General features: G+C 44.1%; 1 protein-coding gene across 1 annotated transcript in view; it reads right to left on the reverse strand.

Annotated features, from left to right (window-relative positions):
• LOC146000184 (ATP-binding cassette sub-family G member 1-like) overlaps window positions 1-22,252 on the reverse strand; it is a 134,895-nt gene that overhangs the window by 25,351 nt on the left and 87,292 nt on the right. The window contains exon 3 of the mRNA XM_083137537.1: window positions 19,376-19,565. Within this exon, the coding sequence (XP_082993663.1) occupies window positions 19,376-19,565 (190 nt within the window). The remainder of the gene's footprint in view (window positions 1-19,375; window positions 19,566-22,252) is intronic.

The raw sequence follows: 22,252 nt of genomic DNA on the forward strand, positions 1-22,252 counted from the left end.
GTTTTCACCCTCTAACAGGGTCTTCTTCAGACGAATATTCACAATAGATTAGAAATGTTACCTTCTTTGTGTTATTTTTCCTACTATAAATTATGCCTTGGTCAGTATTTTAATGTTTTCCTAACATGGAAGCAAGGCTTAAGGGGGTTAGAATTCTCTGAATCCGTTTTGTTAGTGTCTTTTGCAGAACAGTCTATCTGACAGAAGATTATTGTAAGATTATCTCGAAGTTGGTTAGTTAGATTTGAGTTTGAAAATCTTATACAATTAACATATTTTTGTAGATTATTATATACCGTAATATTTGTGACTTGTGTTTGTAGATATATTTCGAATCTGAGTGGGAAATGTCAACTCCGCACCTTAATATATATATATATATATATATATATATATATATACAAGGGTTGGATAAAAAGTAATGGCAACACTGGTATAATTGGTACTTGACTGTATTGGCAGAGGAGCACGTGTTACATTCCTTCAAAGTAATCGCCCCTCATCTCTACGACCTTCTGTCACACGTATGGAAGGCGTCGTACACCGTCAGCGCGTCCATCTCTGTCGATGTCCCGCAGTGACCGCCCTATAGCACGTATGATGGCTTCGCGCGTGTCGTAGTGCTTCCCGCCCAGTGGTTCCTTCATTTTGACAAAACGGTCGTAATCACACGGTCTCATACCGGTGAATACGGCGGATGTTCCAGTACCTCCCTCTACCAGTTATGCAGGAGGGCCGTCACATTGTTCGCAGTGCGACACCTTGCATTGTCAAGCAGGATGATGGGACAACGTGCCGTCGCTTCCTTCTTAATGCGAGACGAAGGTGGTGTTGCAAGAAGGTGCAGAAGTAGGCTGCGTTGCCCGTCTGCCTGAGAGACGTTGTTCTTCTTGCCTAAACATATTGTTAGGGCGCTTGCACTCTCGCCCTCTGCTTCAGAGCACTGCTGTTTTTGACTGAGTAACATACAATCGCTCCCAACTCACTATACTTCCTCGTCTGACATTCCTTTATCAGCCACGAAACGGTTGTGGCGCTGTGACTCGCCCCTTTCACGGGACAGCAGTGTTGCCATTACTTTTTATCCAACCCTTGTATATATATATGTGTGTGTGTGTGTGTGTGTGTGTGTGTGTGTGTGTGTTAAATTGAATTGAATTAGAATTTTTGATACGTTAAAATCGCACAGACCCTTTACATTGTTAAAATATTTGTGTGTGGATGATGAGACGTGCTAATATTTAAGCTTGAAATATAAAAACATCTACTTCTACCCATGAAGTATTGGAAAGTTCGCCTTGAAAACCGAGAATTATACATGAATTCTATAATAGTCCTAGAGTGCTCGTTCCCAAATTTTCATCACAGTTTGCAGACAAAGAGCGAATGTGAAAGATTCCGGTCGTTGTCTCTGGGAACGGGTTGAAGGTCAGGAGCGAGTCACTGAACTGGGAGGAGCGAAAGGAAAGTGTGGCCTGGACTTCCGTAAGAGAAAGCAAGGTCGGCTGCGCAGACAAAGCCTCCTCGTTCACGCTGCATTTACGCTAGACCTTCTGGTGCGAATGGCTTTTTACTGTATTTTTCCAGTGCCGAGGCCTTGGCGGTTCCATCTGCAACGCAGAGACGGCGCCAGAAAATGTTGAAAGGGTGGGGAGAAGCTAAATAAATATTGATAAATTACGGTGGACAGGTTATAGATAGAAGTACGTAGTTAGAGGGTATCCTGGCACCCGCGAAAGAATTAGTAAGGGCAAACAAATAAGTTTATAATAGGGTCATTCCATGCCAAATCAACAAAGTCCACAACACGACCATCTCAGAATTTTCTGAAACTCTACTATTTGGTGGTCTTCATGAAGATATGACATCCTGAGAAATTGTAGCTTCCTGTGTGGCGTAGTTATGGAGTTTTGGAGGCTTGAAAATACAAAAAATTGTCGATTTTTAGTCTGCGCCCGAGACTTTCATGGATAATTGCTCTTACCCTAATTAACGTATAGAGCTCGTTGTAGTCTTGTTTGAAAGGACATGAAATAATCTTTCCAACGGTGTATCACATCACTATATTTAGAATAAAATATTTTCAAGGTCATCCACTTTGACTTTGGACCTTGAACTTTTGAAGATGCATATCTGGGATTTCCTTGGAACTGAAATATATTGTTAACACAAGGTTAGACTATAACATAACTGAATTTGAAGTTGGGACGATTATGGGATAATTAAAGAAAAATAATTTAATTAGTTAAGTGTATTTTTTTCAGCCGGTCATTTCTAGTGGTAGTTTGCAACACTGTTGTTATTTACATTTAAGAATAATATGATTATCTACAGTAGTGAAAATGGACAAGAATGTTTGTTTCCTGAGAAATAACTTACATGCACCATAGTTCACAGGTTGTTCTTCAGTATTCATTCATTCAGTCCTTGCATGGCAAGCTGGCTTTCGTCCATTGTTAAAGTGTACGTTCTTCTTGTAACAGTGGAAGAGTCCACTTTTGTTAGAACATTGCACGTTGGAACCGAACAAATGTCTAGTTGGACCAAATGGGGACATAAAAATCATGCTGATGGTCCATGAGGTTGAAGAAAGTTAATTTGTAAATTACCAGTGTCTTCAGACACTTTCTGAACACACACTAGCCACCAGTTGTTATTATATTCACAAGTAAAATATCCAGTAATATCTGTAAATTCTAAGGCATTTGAACATATAATGAAACGATGTTCTATAAATTCATCACATGCAGAATAACGTTTCATATGTATGACATCTTTTGTAAAAGGAAGTACTGCATGAACGTTTTGGATTTCTGGAATGGAAATCGGTCACACAACATAGAAAAATCATCCTTATGGAAGGCAACATTGATGAAATTTTTGCGATTTTTGTAGTGTGCTGCTGCTCGATCAGAAAAGTAAAATATATTTGCCCAGTTGTCAGAACCAAATTTATCCTTTAAAAATGTAATAAGTACTTTCTGGAGTAAGTGAACTAATGCTGTATCATGCTATCTGATATGGTAACCAAATTTTCAGTTATGACTGTCAAAGAATTGAGATTTCCATAATAATAATAAATAATAATAAAAATAATAAATAGTGAATGGATGTATTGTTGTTGCTTGATCATTATTCCAGTGATAACCATGTGAGGCATCTTGCAACACAGGAGTAATTTTCTACAGAATCACAAAATACAATGTAGTGCCTATGAAGAACTGTTTCTTTTAAATGCTTGAGAAATTAAGCTTGTTAGCATGAAAGAATTTCCGATCAGGTGCGCATTTTTTCGACTAGAATTTCTATGAATTCTGCAGGCTTCGTTGATGTTTCAAGTGTTGATCTGTCTGTGGATATCCACTGTTTGTTCCTGCTTTGCTGTTAATTTTCAGATGATACTTATTACTTTCAAAATATGGACTGTCAAGGTTTCCACGGATCTCAAACTCTTCAACGCTTTCTAATCTGGATGATGCCATGATGCTGGTGATCAAGTTATCTTATTTTTTTTTTTTTAAAGTCCTCTCAAATTAAAACTGTCACACTAAACACACTATCTATTCAAAATTCGACCACACTTGTTTCAAACAAGACTCCTGCACACATTCTTCACTTTCTAGTTGCAGAAATATTGCACAATAGCAAGTCTGGAATGCAATAGTGCAGTGTTGCAAACTCCCACTAGAAATGACCGGCTGAAAAAATACACCGATACTACAATATATTTCAGTTCCAAGGAAATCCCAGATATGCATCTTCAAAAGTTCAAGGTCCAAAGTCAAAGAGGATGACCTTGAAAAGATTTTATTCTAAATATAGTGATGTGATACACCATTGGAAAGCTTATTTCATGTCCTTTCAAACAAGACTACAACCAGCTCTGTACGTCAATTAGGGTAAGAGCAATTATCCATGAAAGTGTCGGGCGCAGACTAAAAATCGACAATTTTTTTTTATTTTCCATAACTACGCCACACAGGAAGCTACAATTTCTCAGGTTTTCATATCTTCATGAAGACTACCAAATAGTAGAGATTCAGAAAAATTCGAGATGGTCGGTCTTTTTTTTTGTTGATTTCGCATGGAATGACCCACCGGTGTACAATATGGGAAACAGTATCCGAAAGACTGGGTCGCCAAAGAACGGGGTGTCCGAAAGACTGGGCCGCCAAAAGGACAGGGTGTCGGAAAGACTGCGTCGCCAACGGAAGGGGTCGCCAAAGAAAATGGTCTCCGAAAGACTGCGTCGCCAAAGGACGGGGTCGCCAAAGAACAGGGTCTCCTAAAGACTGCGTTGCCAAAGGACAGGGTCTCCGAAAGACTGTGTCGCCAAAGAACGGGGTGTCCGAAAGATTGTGTCGCCAAAGGACGGGGTGTCCGAAAGACTGGGTCGCCAAAAGGACAGGGTGTACGAAAGACTGCGTCGCCAAAGAACGGGGTCGCCAAAGAACAAGGTCTCCCAAAGACTGCGTTGCCAAAGGACAGGGTTTCCAAAAGACTGTGTCCCCAAAGGACTGGGTCGCCAAAGAACGGGGTGTCCGAAAGACTCTGTCGCCAAAGAACGGGGTGTCCGAAAGACTGGGTCGCCAAAAGAACAGGGTCTCCGAAAGACTGTGTCGCCAAAGAACTGGGTCTCCAAAGAACGGGGTGTCCGAAAGACTGCGTCGCCAAAAGGACGGGGTCTCCGAAAGACTGCGTCGCCAAAGGACAGGGTCTCCGAAAGACTGTGTCGCCAAAGAACGGGGTGTCCGAAAGACTCGGTCGCCAAAAGGACAGAGTCTCCGAAAGACTGTGTCGCCAAAGGACAGGGTCGCCGAAGAACGGGGTGTCCGAAAGACTGGGTCGCCAAAAGTACAGGGTCTCCGAAAGACTGTGTCGCCAAAGAACGGGGTGTTCGAAAGACTGGGTCGCCAAAAGGACAGGGTGTACGAAAGACTGTGTCGCCAAAGAACGGGGTGTCTGAAAGACTGTGTCGCCAAAGAACGGGGTGTCCGAAAGACTGTGTCGCCAAAAGGACAGGGTCTCCGAAAGACTGGGTCGCCAAAGAACGGGGTGTCCGAAAGACTGGGTCGCCAAAACGACAGGGTCTCCGAAAGACTGTGTCGCCAAAGAACGGGGTGTCCGAAAGACTGGGTCGCCAAAAGGACAGGGTCTCCGAAAGACTGTGTCGCTAAAGGACTGGGTGTCCGAAAGACTGGGTCGCCAAAGAACGGGGTGTCCGAAAGACTGGGTCGCCAAAAGGACAGGGTGTACGAAAGACTGTGTCGCCAAAGGACTGGGTGACCGAAAGACTGGGTCGCCAAAAGAACGGGGTGTCCGAAAGACTGGGTCGCCAAAGGACAGGGTCTCCGAAAGACTGTGTCGCCAAAGAACGGGGTGTCCGAAAGACTGGGTCGCCAACGGAAGGGGTCGCCAACGGAAGGGGTCGCCAAAGAAAATGGTCTCCGAAAGACTGCGTCGCCAAAGGACGGGGTCGCCAAAGAACAGGGTCTCCTAAAGACTGCGTTGCCAAAGGACAGGGTCTCCGAAAGACTGTGTCGCCAAAGAACGGGGTGTCCGAAAGATTGTGTCGGCAAAGAACGGGGTGTCCGAAAGACTGGGTCGCTAAAAGGACAGAGTCTCCGAAAGACTGTGTCGCCAAAGGACTGGGTCGCAAAAGAACGGGGTGTCCGAAAGACTGGGTCGCGAAAGGACAGGGTCTCCGAAAGACTGTGTCGCCAAAGAACGGGGTGTCCGAAAGACTGGGTCGCCAAAAGGACAGGGTGTACGAAAGACTGCGTCGCCAACGAAAGGGGTCGCCAAAGAAAATGGTCTCCGAAAGACTGCGTCGCCAAAGGACGGGGTCGCCAAAGAACAGGGTCTCCTAAAGACTGCGTTGCCAAAGGACAGGGTCTCCGAAAGACGGTGTCGCCAAAGGACAGGGTCGCCAAAGAAAGGGGTGTTCGAAAGACTGGGTCGCAAAAGCACGGGGTGTCCGAAAGACTGGGTCGCAAAGGACAGGGTCTCCGAAAGAATGTGTCGCCAAAGAACGGGGTGTCCGAAAGACTGGGTCGCCAAAAGGACAGGGTGTACGAAAGACTGCGTCGCCAAAGAACGGGGTCGCCAAAGAACAGGGTCTCCCAAAGACTGCGTTGCCAAAGGACAGGGTCTCCGAAAGGCTGTGTCGCCAAAGGACTGGGTCGCCAAAGAACGGGGTGTCCGAAAGACTGGGTCGCCAAAAGGATAGGGTGTACGAAAGACTGGGTCGGTAAAGGACAGGGTCTCCGAAAGAATGTGTCGCCAAAGGACTCGGTCGCCAAAGAACGGGGTGTCCGATAGACTGGGTCGCCAAAAGGACAGGGTCTCCGAAAGACTGTGTCGCCAAAGAACGGGGTGTCCGAAAGACTAGGTCGCCAAAAGGACAGGGTTTACGAAAGATTGCGTCGCCAAAGAACGGGGTCGCCAAAGAACAGGGTCTCGTAAAGACTGCGTTGCCAAAGGACAGGGTCTCCGAAAGACTGTGTCTCCAAAGAACGGGGTGTCCGAAAGACTGGGTCGACAAAAGAAAAGAGTCTCCGAAAGACTGTGTCGCCAAAGAACGGGGTGTCCGAAAGACTGGGTCGCCAAAATGACAGGGTGTACGAAAGACTGCGTCGCCAAAAGACTTCGTCGCCAAAGGACAGGATCTCCGAAGGACTGGGTCGCCAAAGAAAAGAACGGGATGTCCGAAAGACTGGGTCGCCAAAGAACAGGGTCTCCGAAAGACTGCGTCGCCAAAGGACGGGGTCGCCAAAGAACAGGTTCTCCGAAAGACTGCGTCGCCAAAGGACGGGGTCGCCAAAGAACAGGGTCTCCTAAAGACTGCGTTACCAAAGGACAGGGTCTCCGAAAGACTGGGTCGCCAAAGGACTGGGTCGTCAAAGAACGGGGTGTCCGAAAGACTGGGTCGCCAAAAGGACAGGGTGTACGAAGGACTGTGTCGCCAAAGTACTGGGTCGCCAAAGAACGGGGTGTCCGAAAGACTGGGTCGCCAAAAGGACAGGGTGTACCAGAGACTGCGTCGCCAAAGAACGAGGTCGCCAAAGAACAGGGTCTCCTAAAGACTGTGTCTCCAAAGGACTGGGTCGCCAAAAACGGGGTGTCCGAAAGACTGGGTCGCCAAAGGACAGGGTCTCCGAAAGACTGTGTCGCCAAAGAACGGGGTGTCCGAAAGACTGGGTCGCCAAAAGGACAGGGTGTACGAAAGACTGCGTCGCCAAAGGACAGGATCTCCGAAGTTCTGGGTCGCCAAAGAAAAGAACGGGTTGTCCGAAAGACTGGGTCGCCAAAGGACGGGGTCGCCAAAGAACAGGGTCTCCTAAAGACTGCGTCGCCAAAGGACGGGGTCGCCAAAGAACAGGGTCTCCGAAAGACTGCGTCGCCAAAGGACGGGGTCGCCAAAGAACAGGGTCTCCTAAAGACTGCGTTGCCCAAGGACAGGGTCTCCGAAAGACTGTGTCGCCAAAGGACTGGGTCGTCAAAGAACGGGGTGTCCGAAAGACTGGGTCGCCAAAGAACGGGGTGTCCGAAAGACTGGGTCGCCAAAGGACAGGGTCTCCGAAAGACTGTGTCGCCAAAGAACGGGGTGTCCGAAAGACTGGGTCGCCAAAAGGACAGGGTTTACGAAAGACTGCGTCGCCAAAGAACGGGGTCGCCAAAGAACAGGGTCTCCTAAAGACTGTCGCCAAAGGACTGGGTCGCCAAAGAACGGGGTGTCCGAAAGACTGGGTCGCCAAAAGGACAGGGTGTACGAAAGACTGGGTTGCTAAAGGACAGGGTCTCCGAAAGACTGTGTCGCCAAAGGACTGGGTCGCCAAAGAACGGGGTGTCCGAAAGACTGGGTCGCCAAAGGACAGGGTCTCCGAAAGACTGTGTCGCCAAAGAACGGGGTGTCCGAAAGACTGGGTCGCCAAAAGGACAGGGTGTACGAAAGGCTGCGTCGCCAAAAGACTTCGTCGCCAAAGGACAGGATCTCCGAAGGACTGGGTCGCCAAAGAAAAGAACGGGGTGTCCGGAAGACTGGGTCGCCAAAGGACGGGGTCGCCAAAGAACAGTGTCTCCTAAAGACTGCGTCGCCAAAGGACGGGGTCGCCAAAGAACAGGGTCTCCTAAAGACTGCGTTGTCAAAGGACAGGGTCTCCGAAAGACTGTGTCGCCAAAGGACTGGGTCCCAAAGAACGGGGTGTCCGAAAGACTGGGTCTTCAAAAGGACAGGGTGTACGAAAGACTGCGTCGCCAAAAGACTTCGTTGCCAAAGGACAGGGTCTCCGAAAGACTGTGTCGCCAAAGGACTGGGTCGCCAAAGAACGGGGTGTCCGAAAGACTGGGTCGCAAAAGAACGGGGTGTCCGAAAGACTGGGTCGCCAAAGGACAGGGTCTCCGAAAGACTGTGTCGCCAAAGAACGGGATTGTCCGAAAGACTGTGTCTTCAAAAGGACAGGGTGTACGAAAGACTGCGTCGCCAAAGGACTTCGTCGCCAAAGGACAGGATCTCCGAAGGACTGGGTCGCCAAAGATAAGAACGGGGTGTCCGAAAGACTGGGTCGCCAAAGGACGGGCTCTCCGAAAGACTGGGCAGAATGGTTGTTATTTGCAAGTGTATCTTTATCAATTTCATCATATCATCTTCGCGATTACGCAAAAGTTGCAGACACACCTAAAATGAATGAAGCAAGTGAAATTCCCCTGCTGGAATAATGTCAAATATCACACGTTCAGCACCTGGCAAATATCAGAAAATACTCATTAAGAACGAAACATGTACAAGGGTGAGAAATGAAAACATTAATTTGTTTTTGTTTCTTGTCTAGTAGATTTCTGTATGTAGGGTTGCAGAAGTTTGCAGCTTTGTAGCACAGACCTATTGCTGATGGACATATATTTTCATGTTTGAGTTGTATACAGTTTGCCTGTATACTTTAAGAAGAACAAGTCTTTGGGGTCCACGTAAAGTGACTAATGAGCCACTGCAAAGGCCTTTTCCACCCATCTCCATGCGAACTGAGTCCATTGTCGAACTTTCTTCTCCGTTAGTAAACTTGCTGTTGTGACATGCCTGAACTGAGATATTGAATTTTCATTTGCCAAGAAATTTCTGTAAGTTTTAACTACTCCTCTTCACTGGTGGAATTGTGTATAGGAAGCGCTATCCTTAAAATAATAGAAAATTGTCCTTTGAAGCTCATTTGATAGTGTTGCAGCCTTGAGGTCGTTTTGTAAATAAGATTTGACACCTTATATAAGTATGAGTTGTATACAATGTACCTAGTGTAAATGTTAGAATTTGCAAGTCCACAGATAACCCAATCGAATCATTGCAACACTGAGGGCTGAGTCATGGTCCTGGGAAAATGTCATTGGCAGAAACCTGCAGAGTTCAAGAGTTTTTCTTCACGTGTTCAATGCCATATGATGGTGTGAGAAAATTCCCCGAGCAATGCGAAGGATCACGTTAATTATTTCGCTGAAAATTACTACGGTGGAGCATGTTCCATTAGACATAAACCTCACCCACTGTGAACAAAACAAAAGAAGGTCCTTGAAATCAGAGACCTCTGGCTGAGGTGAGAGGATCTGTGGTGATGGCCCCAGGAGGGAACTCCGTGTTTTTCCCACAATTCCGGAGATAGAATTGAGTGAGAAAAAATCTTGAATGCAATTGGAAACTGTTAAGTCACTGACCAGGGTCGTAGGATCACCGCCATTTTTTTTGTCAAAATGTGGGACACTGAAGCGGTATCATAACTACTATGACTGATTAAGGAGTGTTTCATTAAAACAATGTTATTAGATGGAACAAATAACTAAAACATGATTGCAGATGTGTTTATTTAAAGGTAAGGTGGGTGATCTAGGGTGAAGAATTATCCCAGCATAAAGTGGCTCTGGGGCCAACTCAATCTCTAATGAAGATGTACAGAGCATTCCCTGACATTCGCTACGAGATTCGGCGGCAAGTGGCCCGGCACCAGCGCTTGTCTTTCCCGGTGAACGGGTCAGCGACAGTCGCTAGAGTCGGCTTTAAAATTACAGTTTTCATATTGTGTACTAACCTTGATTACAGAACGTCTTGAAAATGATGTCCCTCTGGTGCAACACATTCCTGGCATCTCCGAAGGAAATTGGCATTTATACGTGCAAGTTCGTTTACTGTAATTCTCCCGATTTTTCAATTACAATTACAATACTCTCTTTTAACTCACACGTGGTGTACGGATTGTCTTTGTATACTTTATGGTTTAGATTTCCCATTTTTATTTCGAGGTTTAATATAGTGGTCCTATGTGGAACGGGAACACCAGGAAATTTCGTTGCAAAACGTCTTCGCACTTCTCCACAATTCCTCTTTCCGAAGTAACACTCGACAAGATAAATCCTTTGTTGTAATGTAAACTTTTGTGGTGCCATATTAAGCCACAATCTTCAACACACGGACACGACACAACACAACTTCCGAGGGAGGATTATACTGGCGTCAGTCTGAAACTGCAACAGAAAGGGAAGGAGAGCGAACAAAACAGACTGTAGCGTGCTAGTGTCGCGGACCCCGTTTACCGGGAAAGACAAGCGCTGCCGCCGGGCCGGTTGCCGCCGAGACTCGTAGCGAATGTCAGGGAATGCTCTGTATGTGGGGAGAAGAGGTAAAGGCGGCCAAAGCGTTGTGCTGATCACCTACACAAATATCCGTCATCTTGATTGATGAGTTTATTTAAGGTTGCGTTGATGAATTGATCGAATTCTTTATTTTAGTTCACTTTATGCAGATAAAGGTGATCGGGGCTGGACCCTCAGTTTAAAGAGGGGTCCGAATCACTATGCCCTGTTCCAGGTAACTGTGGAGCAGGGCAAGGCATAGTAGCAGAGGAGGAGGAGGGAAACAGAGTGGTGAAATCGCAGTGTTGCCAACCATACGGTCTTGATCGTACATGTACTGACGTACGGTCCAGACCTAGTCCGTACGCTAAATGTACGCCTTGTCAAAATCTGCACTTGATGTTATATCCCTAATATTTCCCTAAGAAATTCTTAAACCAAGCGTACGGACCTGGAGACAAAAATACGGTCCGTTTGCCACGTGTGTACGGTATTATCGTTTTCAAAAGTTTGCAACGCTGAAGAGCGAAGAAGGGAAAGCGGGGAACTCCCGTCGCCCATTACGCAATCCCGTTTCTCTCGCTGTTCATTGGTGGAGCCGTCTCGCGTCACTACTTGCGCAGAGACTTGTTCTCGTTCGCCTGGTCTACAGTTAGCTGGTACAGGGCATACGTGTGTAAACCCGGGATCCCTTGATTACAAGGCGACGACGCTACCACTACACCATCGGGGAGGCCCTATTTAACGTCATATTTATGCCACTTTTCGCTAATTGCAACGATGGTGTCTAAAGGTTAAAAAAGATGTAGTGGTGGCAATCACACACATGAACAGGACGCAAGTCCCGCAGAGGACTGCAGGTCTAAGCACCAGAGCTTCGTTAGCCTGTAAGTGCACTTACCGGGGTGTACTACGTGGAACCGAGTTGGTTTTTGGGTATCTTGTCTGAAGGTCAGCCCTTACACGAGCCCTTGAAAACATTGAATGGCAAGTGCGCGGTGCCCTTCCTCCGTAGCGCAATGTGCGTGTTTTTTCGAGTTGCCCTTCACAAAGTTCAGTTTCATCATATAAACGCACATCCCCATCTTCGCAATTAGCCAGAAGTGACAGAAAAGCCAGGTAAAATGAAGGAAATGAATTGTTCATTGAGTCCTTTGTGGCCCTGCTTCCACATGCTCCCTGTGTGCCTTTCCCTTCAAAATTATGGACCTAAATTTTCAAAACTCAATTTTTCACTTCATACATATATCCTACATAGTACGCTACTGGCTTCCAGCGAACACCTGATAATATTCACAACCCATGCTACGAATCTGTAGCCACATCATATCGAGTAAGTATGGTGCGTTATGGGCATGAATACCTTTTTTTAATGCCACTTTCTAGGCTCTTCCTTTAGCATCTTTCCTAAGACGCATCACCGAAAAGCTTTCTCCTAATTTTCTTCGAGCAGCGCTTTTCCTCGCTGCTCTTTCAACATCACGTATTTCTCTCTTTTGAACTTCGCTTCCCTGGAATCACGTGACCGGCCCTTCCCATGCGGTGGTGTTCTTTCTACCAACACGCGAATGTGCGAGGGGTGGCCTTGAACCTCTCTCCCACCTGGTACGGTTACTGCTAGTCTGTCTAGCGGGCTACCAACATTGTACATCGCAAGAGAAAGGATCGACAATAGGTGCTCCGTTGAGATGACGTAAGCTGCTCACTTCCTGATTGGTCGCTTCCGAAGTTTTGACTCGTTCTCAACCTTTAAGTGCGGAACAGCCAGAGTTGTTACCAAAGACTGGACCACGGCCAATGTCTTTTGCCGTTAATTTCCCTGCCAGGATAGTCTATTTATATTTATACACATTTTGTAATTACACGTAAACTAGATAATGAATACGTGTTTTTATATATCTATTCTTATACCGTATTTCTCGGTAATAATGTAATACTAACAATGCTATGAAAGAAAAGTGCTCCCCTACGCTTTGCACCACCCATGAAGGCATCTAGGAAGTTAGGGCTCCACGGTTTCTTGATCACGACCGAAGGTGGGGGGTGATATGATCAGTGTCTTGCCCTGGCCGCCTTTACCTCCCAGACTTTCCTCTAGGTACCCACTTTATACGACGCTGGGTGGGCGCCGGAGCCGCTTTAACGGGTGGAAAAAATCCCGCCGGAGATTGAACCCGGGTCTCTCGCCTGATAGCCAGACGCCCTAACCCCTATGCCATGTCATTCCCACATTTTCTCAACTTTTAAACATATCAATTCTCGGTTTTTCATTTTTTCTCATTACGCACAAACACAAACATCTAAGTCCTAGCCGGGATTCGAACCCGGAACCCTTGGCTTCGTAGCGCGATACGCTGACCACCCGCCACGGAGGCCAACAACAACTGAGCTATCGAGGCTCATTAATAACAATACAATATTAATTATTTTACATAATATTATGATTAGACCTATAAATTATATTAACGTATTAATTTAAACATATGTATTATTAATGTAAGTCTTGAAACTTTCCTGGCGACGAATGATGAAACGATTCTGTGGAGCTAACGACCAGGTGAGTTGTGGAATCTTTTCCACAACTCACCTGGTCGATAGCTCCACAGAATCTTTTTATATGTATTATTATAACCATTATTATTATTATTTCTCAAACACTTTGTTCTGATCTCCCAAAGGTACGTGGCTGCTTGCAGCGGATGAAAGAATTTGAGTTAGGCTGGCTATGACGTCAAATGTGCACAATGGAATTCGAGTCGAAGACCTGACTAGCATTGTGTGCGTGTAAATAGATGCGTAGTTACGCAATTGTAGCGTGTAGCTTTCCACTTACTCAGGTACCTCAATAAACACACTCACTTGCTTGCTACCACACCGCTCTCTGTTGGTTTCGGCCACAACCCGAAAAGCGACTCTTACGCTTCACAATGTCCATTGCAAACTTTACTTTGGCACAAGAAGCATGCTTCTCACCCTGGCGCTAACTACGCAAGGGCATCGAGCTCTCTTTGAATCTATTTTGTCACCCGACGTTGTGTGACACGCACCTTCTGCCTTTGGGGCTATAGGCAGGGCTCGAAAAATCCCAATCGCCAGGTCGCCATGGCGACTAAAAATTTCAGCCTGGCGACTGTGATCTTATGCTGTAATATGTACGAAATTTTGATGAGTCTAAGTTCAAATTGCAGTAAGTTAGCAAATCATTTTTTTCTTTCATCAACGTTGTGAACATTCCATAAAGTCAGTAACAATTTCTTACCCTTTGTCCCCCATTTCCTGCCTTCTCAAATAATTTAGCGATGTTTTGAATACCGTGATGCTCAGCATCTTATACAGATTGTTTCAAAAGTCGCACAACCCAAACTTTGGAAATGTATATCATGAAAATCGTAAGGGATATCTACACCGGGTTTTCTGCATTATAAAGCCTGATCCATTGAGATATTTTTCAATGCTTAAAATTCAGTTCAATCCGTACAAAAAATTACATAACTTAATAACTGATGCCATGTCAGTCTGTCATTTGCGACAAATAATGGTCATGTGCAACATTTGATGAATTTGTGACCTGCGATTTTATGTATTGAGTATGTATGCGGATTCCTTTTCTACTCTTTCTTTTCCACACAGACAATATTTATTTCTGTTTCCTTTCCCCTCTCGCTCTTTTATTTCTTTCTTACTTCCTTTTCCACTCTATTATATTTTCTTTCTTCTTTTGCAGACACACACGACCCCTCTCTTTCATTCCTTTCCACTCTCGCTATATCATTTATCTTCCTTTTCACACTTTACCCCATTCCTTGTTTTCCACACATTACCTCTTACCTTACAATATGGTGCTACAGCTCCTCCTGGACTTTGGCCTCCAATCTGTCCCTGTCCTCTGCAATCTCCCACCATAATTTCACCTTCAAGTGACGCAGATCTTCCAGGACATCGTCCATCCATCTCTTCATTGGTTTTCCTCTTCTTCTTGTTGAGTAGATATTCTCTTGCATCCTATCCTTTCATATTCTCTGTACATGATTTGTTGTGATTTAATAAATCTCACTATATCCACTTTCTCCATTATGTTGTTAATGTCTTCATTAGTCCTCATTCTCCATAAATTTTGCGTGTCACCCTTCTCTCGAATCTGCGCAATGCTTCATCTTCTGTTTTATTCGTTACCCATGTCTCAGCACCATATGTTATTATTAGTCTTATGTTTTTTATACGGTGATTTTAAGTTTCCTGCTTATTAAGTTGCTTTTTAATAACGACATGTTTGCGTAATAAGCTCTATTGCCCATGCATATCCTTTCCTTTATCATGCTGCCTTTCTTGTCTTGTTCATTTATAGTCAAACCTAGGTACTGCAATGAGCTCTCTCTTTGAAATTCCTTCCCATTCATTTTTATATTTTTCTTTCTATATTTATCCTGTTTTTGTGTAATAATCATTACTTCTATTCTCTTCATTTTCCATTCTTTCTTTTTCTTCCACCATGCTATTCCTTTCTCTTTCCTTTTCCGCTCTATCTCTCTTCATTTCTTTCGTCCATTTCCACTTTACTTTTCATACACAATCTCTCCCACTCTATTCATTTTCCATGTTCTTCATTTTGCCCTCTCTCCACTTATTTCTTTTTTCTATCTTTTTCCGCACGCTCTCTATTTTTCTTTTTCCCTTCTTCTCTTAGTCTTTCTTTCTTCACCATCCACACTCTTTCTATTTATTTATTTCTCTCTGTCTATGCCTTGTTTTGTAGTCTGGACTTGAACTTACGTTCACAATGGATTCCATCAACAGAAAGCGATCTCAATGCGAATTCAAGTCTTGACTCTTTCACTTGGAAACTGTTTTAACGCTGTAGAGCTCAAATGATAGTATAGCGATGAGTGATGGATCCTCAGATATGTTGCAAAATACCTTGTAGAACAGAGTGATGAAAGAGTCAAGCTTCAAATGCAGAGCATTCCCTGACATTCGCTACGAGACTCGGCGGCAAGCGGCCCGGCGTCAGCGCTTGTCTTTCCCGGCGAACGGGTTTGCGACAGTCGACAGAGTCTGCTATTAAAATTACAGTTTTCATATTGTGTACTAACCTTGACTACAGAAGGTGTTAAAAATGATGTCCCTCTGCTGCAACACATTCCTGGCATCTCCGAAGGAAATTGGCATTTACACGTGCAAGTTCGTCTACTGTAATTCTCCCGATTTCTCGTACAATACTCTCTTTTAACTCACGGATGGTGTGCGGATTGTCTTTGTATACTTGGTTTTTCTTTCCACTTTTATTCAGAACTAACCCTGTTACTCTAAACTTTTTTACGAGGTTTAATATAGTGGTCCTATGTGGAACGGGAACACCAGGAAATTTCGTTGCAAAACGTCGTCGCACTTCTCCACAATTCCTCTTTCCGAAGTAACACTCGACAAGATAAATCCTTTGTTGCAATGTAAACTTTTGTGGTGCCATATTAAGCCACAATCTTCAACACACGGACACGAGGGGGATTATACTGGCGTCAGTCTGCAACGTCAACAGAAAGGGAAAGAGAGCGAAGGCAGGGAGAGCGAAAAAAATAGACTGTAGCGTGCGACTGTCGCGGACCCCGTTCACCGGGAAAGACAAGCGCTGACGCCGGGCCGCTTGCCGCCGAGTCTCGTAGCGAATGTCAGGGAATGCTCTGTAGATCGCAGAAGTTATGCAATGAAATGGCATCTTGTGAATACAAAAACGGTACCACAAGAATGAATAATTACCGTTATCATCCCATTAACGTTAACTATCCTTCTCGTAACCAGAAACTGAGGAATTTTCTCGTTGACTAATTTTCAACCAAGCCATGAAACATGAAGGACTGCAATTCTAAGCGGAAAATGTAGCATCAAAAAAGTAGCAGAATGCAGAGCACAGCCTATATTTGCTACTTTAATTACACTTGCATGATCGTGTGTGAAAATGGGGTAGTGCAGTCCTTGAAACGTCCTCTGCCATGCAATTTGGCCATAAAAAACGAAGAAATGTTCTCGTGTTGCATGCGTTATTCATAATAAACACCTTCTCGGTGTCTACGTGAAGCAGGGTGAGAATCAACATTACGGAATGCCAGCCAGCTCCCAATTCTCACACTCCCCACGTGCCAAACTATACGTAGCAAGAATACTGTAGTCAATTTTAACATGTACATAGTGATATCATCGTGCTCATCATTGCTGTGGTCTGAAGTGCGCAATACGACCATGTTGGATTCTACATTGCGTTCATTTTGGCTCTGGGCCGAGATAGCGCGTGACTGCGGCATGACACGGATGCCGGCATTTTCGACCCATGACGTCCCGCTTATTATTACGCACATATCTTTAGCCTGCAGACAATTTGAATTACATATAGTGCATAACGAGTAATAACCTCTCTTATAAGAGTAGTTCAAAATGCATTCACACATTCCCGACATCTTTTGATGAAATTTTGGTTGACATATTTGTTCTGTTTGCAAGTTGTTTTCTTGCCATTGTTAAACACTACTGTCGGATTAAAAAATATGGACACACGAGTGTGGACTACAATTAAAAGTTAACAAGTAGACCAACATAGAAACGAGTTACATCGGGGATAGGTCGGTTGGGGAGGACCAGTTTGGGGTCTCTTAGAGCATTGACGTGAATTTTCGTGTGGTTTTCTTCTGCTGTTGCCTAGATATCTTCAATGGGTTCTCTTTCCTTTTCCACTCCATCTCTCTCTCTCTCTCTCTCTCTCTCTCTTCACTTCTTTCCTCTATTTCCACTTTATTTTTCTTTTCCATACACAATCTCTTCCTCTCTCTATTCATATTCCACTTTCTTCCTTTCCCCTCTCTCCACTTTTCTTTTTCTATCCTTTTCCACACGCTCTCTATTTTTCTTTTCTTTTCCTTCTCTCTCTTAATGTCTTTCTTTCTTTATCCTCCACACCCTTTCTATTTATTTATTTCTTTCTACGCCTTGTCTTACATTTCGTAAGTCTATTAAACTCTTGATAATATCTAGAATATCAAATCGGTCTTTTAAAGGAGAGGAAAACTTGAAAATATTTGCCCTGTCGGCGGATAAAAGGTCCAGCCTAGCCGATGGACAGTTTATGTCCAGCCAGACGCGAGGAACCTGAACAGCCCCTCCCCCCCCCCCCCCCCCCCGACTTTTTACCGCGGTGATCTGGTGAAAGAGTGCGCTGGATGGTTGTAGAAGGGGAGAAAACTTAGCATTACACTTACAGAAGTATAATTTTACTAGTTCTCTTGGGAATTCCAAACTACGATGGCGTAGAAAAACATATTAACGGAAGGAGGACACGTTGAAGATTTGGTGCCGTGGTCGAAGCGCACCTAACTTCCGTTTCGCGGAACCGGTCCTATGACTAAGATAGTAGAGTGGAGGGTTGAAGGAGTTGTCAGCCGTAGAAGTGCTATTAATATTAGTATTATAGTTATAGTATAGAAACAATATTGTTATTGACTGATTAATGTATTTGGTGACTCAAGTTCACTTCATGCACAGCGAGGCTAACCCGGACTGAACCAGAGCCCGTGAATATTATTATTAGGTTAGGTTGACCAACGAATACAGGGGGTTCTGAATATGTACTTCGAAGGAGATTTGCTGAAATGCTTACGTACACTGACGTAAATTACGAAGCTAGAATAATAGTTATCTCTGTAAATGATGTCATTTTGTAATTACTTATGACACATTGGGCGACCCGACACGAAAAACGCCATATTGTATATAGATTTTTAAATATGGTGCCAAGTCTAAAGCATGATAATTGTACAAGTTGGTTGTACTATTCTACAGAAAAGTAAAAGTAGATGTAGATGGGGATGTAATTTTGTAAATATTTGTATATTATCTGACTGTATTTGTGGATTAGGCTTAGTCATTCTACAGAGCATCCCCTGACATTCGCTACGAGACTCGGCGGCAAGCGGCCGGCGTCAGGGCTTGTCTTTCCCGGTGAACGGGGTCCACGACAGTCGCACGCTACAGTCGGTTGTTTTCGCTCTGCCTGCCTTCGCTCTCTTTCCCCTTCTGTTGACGTTGCAGACTGACGCCAGTATAATCCTCCCTCGGAAGTTGTGTTGTGTCGTGTCCGTGTGTTGAAGATTGTGGCTTAATATGGCACCACAAAAGTTTACATTACAACAAAGGATTTATCTTGTCGAGTGTTACTTCGGAAAGATGAATTGTGGAGAAGTGCGACGACGTTTTGCAACGAAATTTCCTGGTGTTCCCGTTCCATATAGGACCACTATATTAAACCTCGTAAAAAAGTTTAGAGTAACAGGGTCAGTTCTGAATAAAAGTGGAAAGAAAAAACAAGTATACAAAGACAATCCGCACACCATCCGTGAGTTAAAAGAGAGTATTGTACGAGAAATCGGGAGAATTACAGTAGACGAACTTGCACGTGTTAATGCCATTTCCTTCGGAGATGCCAGGAATGTGTTGCAGCAGAGGGACATCATTTTCAACACCTTCCGTAGTCAAGGTTAGTACACAATATGAAAACTGTAATTTTAATAGCCGGAGTGAAATTCGTAGTCTTGTCCTAGGGTTTGCATTTTTCACTAGCAGTGCCCATTCCGACGATATTTAATAAATGCATAACTGTTACGAAATTGTCACTCTTCGCCTTAAAGCAGAAATTCAAACTCAAATCGTGATGCATCGATGCAGACAAATCCGCCATATTGTGGTCAGTTAGAACAGGAAGGAAACAAAAGAAGCTACTTACTGCCTCCTGCTTCCGCTCCTTGCAGACGTGTTTCCCCAGCTTGAAGTGCGCCGCCATCATCATGCTCTCGGCCACCGTGAACAAAGGCTGCAGGTGGTCCTCCTGCATGATGTAACACGACACTTGCAGGAAGTCCCTCATCTCCCGATGGAAGCCGTTCACCAGGACGCTGCCCTCAGACCCGTTGGTCCTGGAAACAGGGATTCATTGGATTTACATTACTTCGCTTTTCTGCCACTAATGGCGCAGATGAGGATGAGTGATGATTAGGAAGCCAATTCCTTGGTGCTAACAAAGTAGGATTTACCAGTTCATAAACTCCATTTTAACACTTTTAGATCCTCATAATACAGTGCGTTCGTTTTGGCTCTGGGCCGAGATAGGGCGTGACATGCCGCAGATGCCGGCATTTTCGTCCAGTAACGTCTCGCTTATTTACGCACATATCATTACCATGTAGACAATTACATTTATATTGCATGACGAGTAATAACCTGTGTTTTAAGAGTTGTTCAAAGTTGTTCACGCCTTATCTCGGCCCATAGCCAAAACAAACGCACTTTATATTAGAATAGAATGGCCTTCATTTAAGCAGGCGTGGTTCTTACAACCAACCCTTGTCAAAGATACAATAAATGAATAAAAACATACAAAAAAACACATTGATCATGATAATATAAAGATTATACAATAATAAAATGATACATTGAATTGATAAGTATAAAAGATAAGTAATAAGTCTTCAGTAGTGCATTGTGTGTGGCGCGGGGGGTGTTAGGTATGCATTGTGTGATGCGTAAGTGCAGGTGCAATTATTAATTAATAATAATTTTATGAAATTGACTAGTTTTGTAGATGCAGTTTTGTGTACAAAATAGACACTATTTTCAGTGCAATGAATTCTTGATTGATTTGGTCTATTTTACTTCGCATTTGTTCCACATTTGACTAATCGCGAATGATATGATGAGATTGTTGAACGGGACACTCTCCAAGAACACCCCATGGCACTGGCGTGCCCAGAATTTTCGAAAGGGGGAGATTTTTTAGTAGTCATCGCTCATTTTGCCGTCTTTTTGTGCCTTTGACGTTCTTTTATTTTATCTGGATATCGGATAATTTTCTCCAGATTTCAAATATCTCAACAGTCCGGATGGATATCCGATATTCAGATTATCCGAAATGTCCGAATATACGAATTATCCGGACACTTTCATCGTTTCTCCGTTTTACGGGTTACCTACATATTCTTTTATTCGTCACTTTCGTATGTCAGTGTGTGGATTTTCCATAAATCCTTTATCAAATATGTACTATCCGGATAAATTATTCGGATTATCCGTTGCATCCGAAACGGATATCGGATAATTTGAAATGCGGATATCCGTTATCCAAATTTTGTAGCCATTCCTAGTTGCAGTTTAAGGATGCCAGGACAGGGGCGTCGCCAGAATTAGTGTGTGGGGGAGGGTGTGCCTGAGGCCGTCGATATACACCTGAATAGTAGGCACAATAATCAAATAATTTTTACTATAAACAGTGATTCAATTTCCAAGAAGCGTTGTGGTCTGATCGGTACGGCGTTTGCTTGCCACGCAGGGGACCTGGGTTCGTACCCCAGAGTGAGTGATCGCAGGTGGGAATTTTCCCGGCTTGCACGAAACGGCTCTAGGATTGACCCAGCCTCTAAGAATACCAGGGGTAACCTTACGGGCGGGCCTTCAGACATGACCGACAGTGTGAATGTGTTGGGTCCTAGCTTCGCATTCCCTAAATGCCTTCATGGTCAGTTGCATATGCAAGAGGTAGCTTCAACTTTTTTTTTACTATTCTATTGCCACTGTTAGTATTATTATTAGTCGTACTGTTCCATGTGTAGGCAAGTGAATATGAGACCACTGTGATGCAGTGGCGGCTCGTGGTCTGGATCTATGAGTGTGCACCTTAGCCTCGCGTCCAGAAGAAGTGTTGTTATTCCCACTCAATTATTCCTGTCCGTTTCTGCTAATTGCATTTGCAATCCAAGTTATGACGCACCTTTCCCTGATAATGAGACGACAGCAGAGTTATATTTAATGAAAATTTAAACAAATAAGGTTTATTACAAAATCGAAATACACTAGTGATTTTTTTAATGGATCACGAGAGAAGATGTGCTGTTTGGTCTCTTTCGTTGCCTGTACAAAATTCAGCATTCGACGACCTGACAAAATCACACGCAAAGCTATACCGATAAACTGCTATGGTTTGTAAAGGATAATAATATTGCCAGAATTTTGTGCAATTGCCGTGTTCCCCGCCCCCTGTTCCCATGTTATTCGACGCTGGGTGGGTGCTGTGGCCGCTTCCAACGTTAGAAAAGTTCCCGGATTTGAACCGGCCGGGGATCGAACCCGGGACCTTTAGCATGGTAGTCAGACGCGTTACGGACTTTTTTTTTTTTTTTACAAAAAGGAAAAAAACCCTACACGGAGGTATCCCCCACCATTCACACTTTTTCTCATTTTACACTTTTCAATTTTTACAGTTTCTCAGTTTCTTATCATCTGGCCAATCACAAATACCCATGCCTTACCCGGGACTCAAACCCGAAACCCCTGGCGTTGTAGCGCGCTCTGCTAACCACTCCGCCACAAAGGTCGACACTGAGCCACTGCAGTCAATAATACATAATGTATATTTTCTTAAAATGCTTTGCGTTATTATTGTTGCACGGTTTCTCTTCTGGTGTCTGGTGAAATTTATAATACAGAGAAAATATACTAAAATTGTTTTCAATTTTTGACATAAACTTTCTTTTGTAAACAAAATTATTGTACTTGTTACGGCTCGTATATTTATTTTATTTTCTAGCCGTAAGCACTGCCATCTTTGGTG

The sequence above is a fragment of the Lepisma saccharinum genome, chromosome 16 (genome assembly GCF_977018435.1).
Source record: "Lepisma saccharinum chromosome 16, izLepSacc3.1, whole genome shotgun sequence".
NCBI lineage: Eukaryota > Metazoa > Arthropoda > Insecta > Zygentoma > Lepismatidae > Lepisma > Lepisma saccharinum.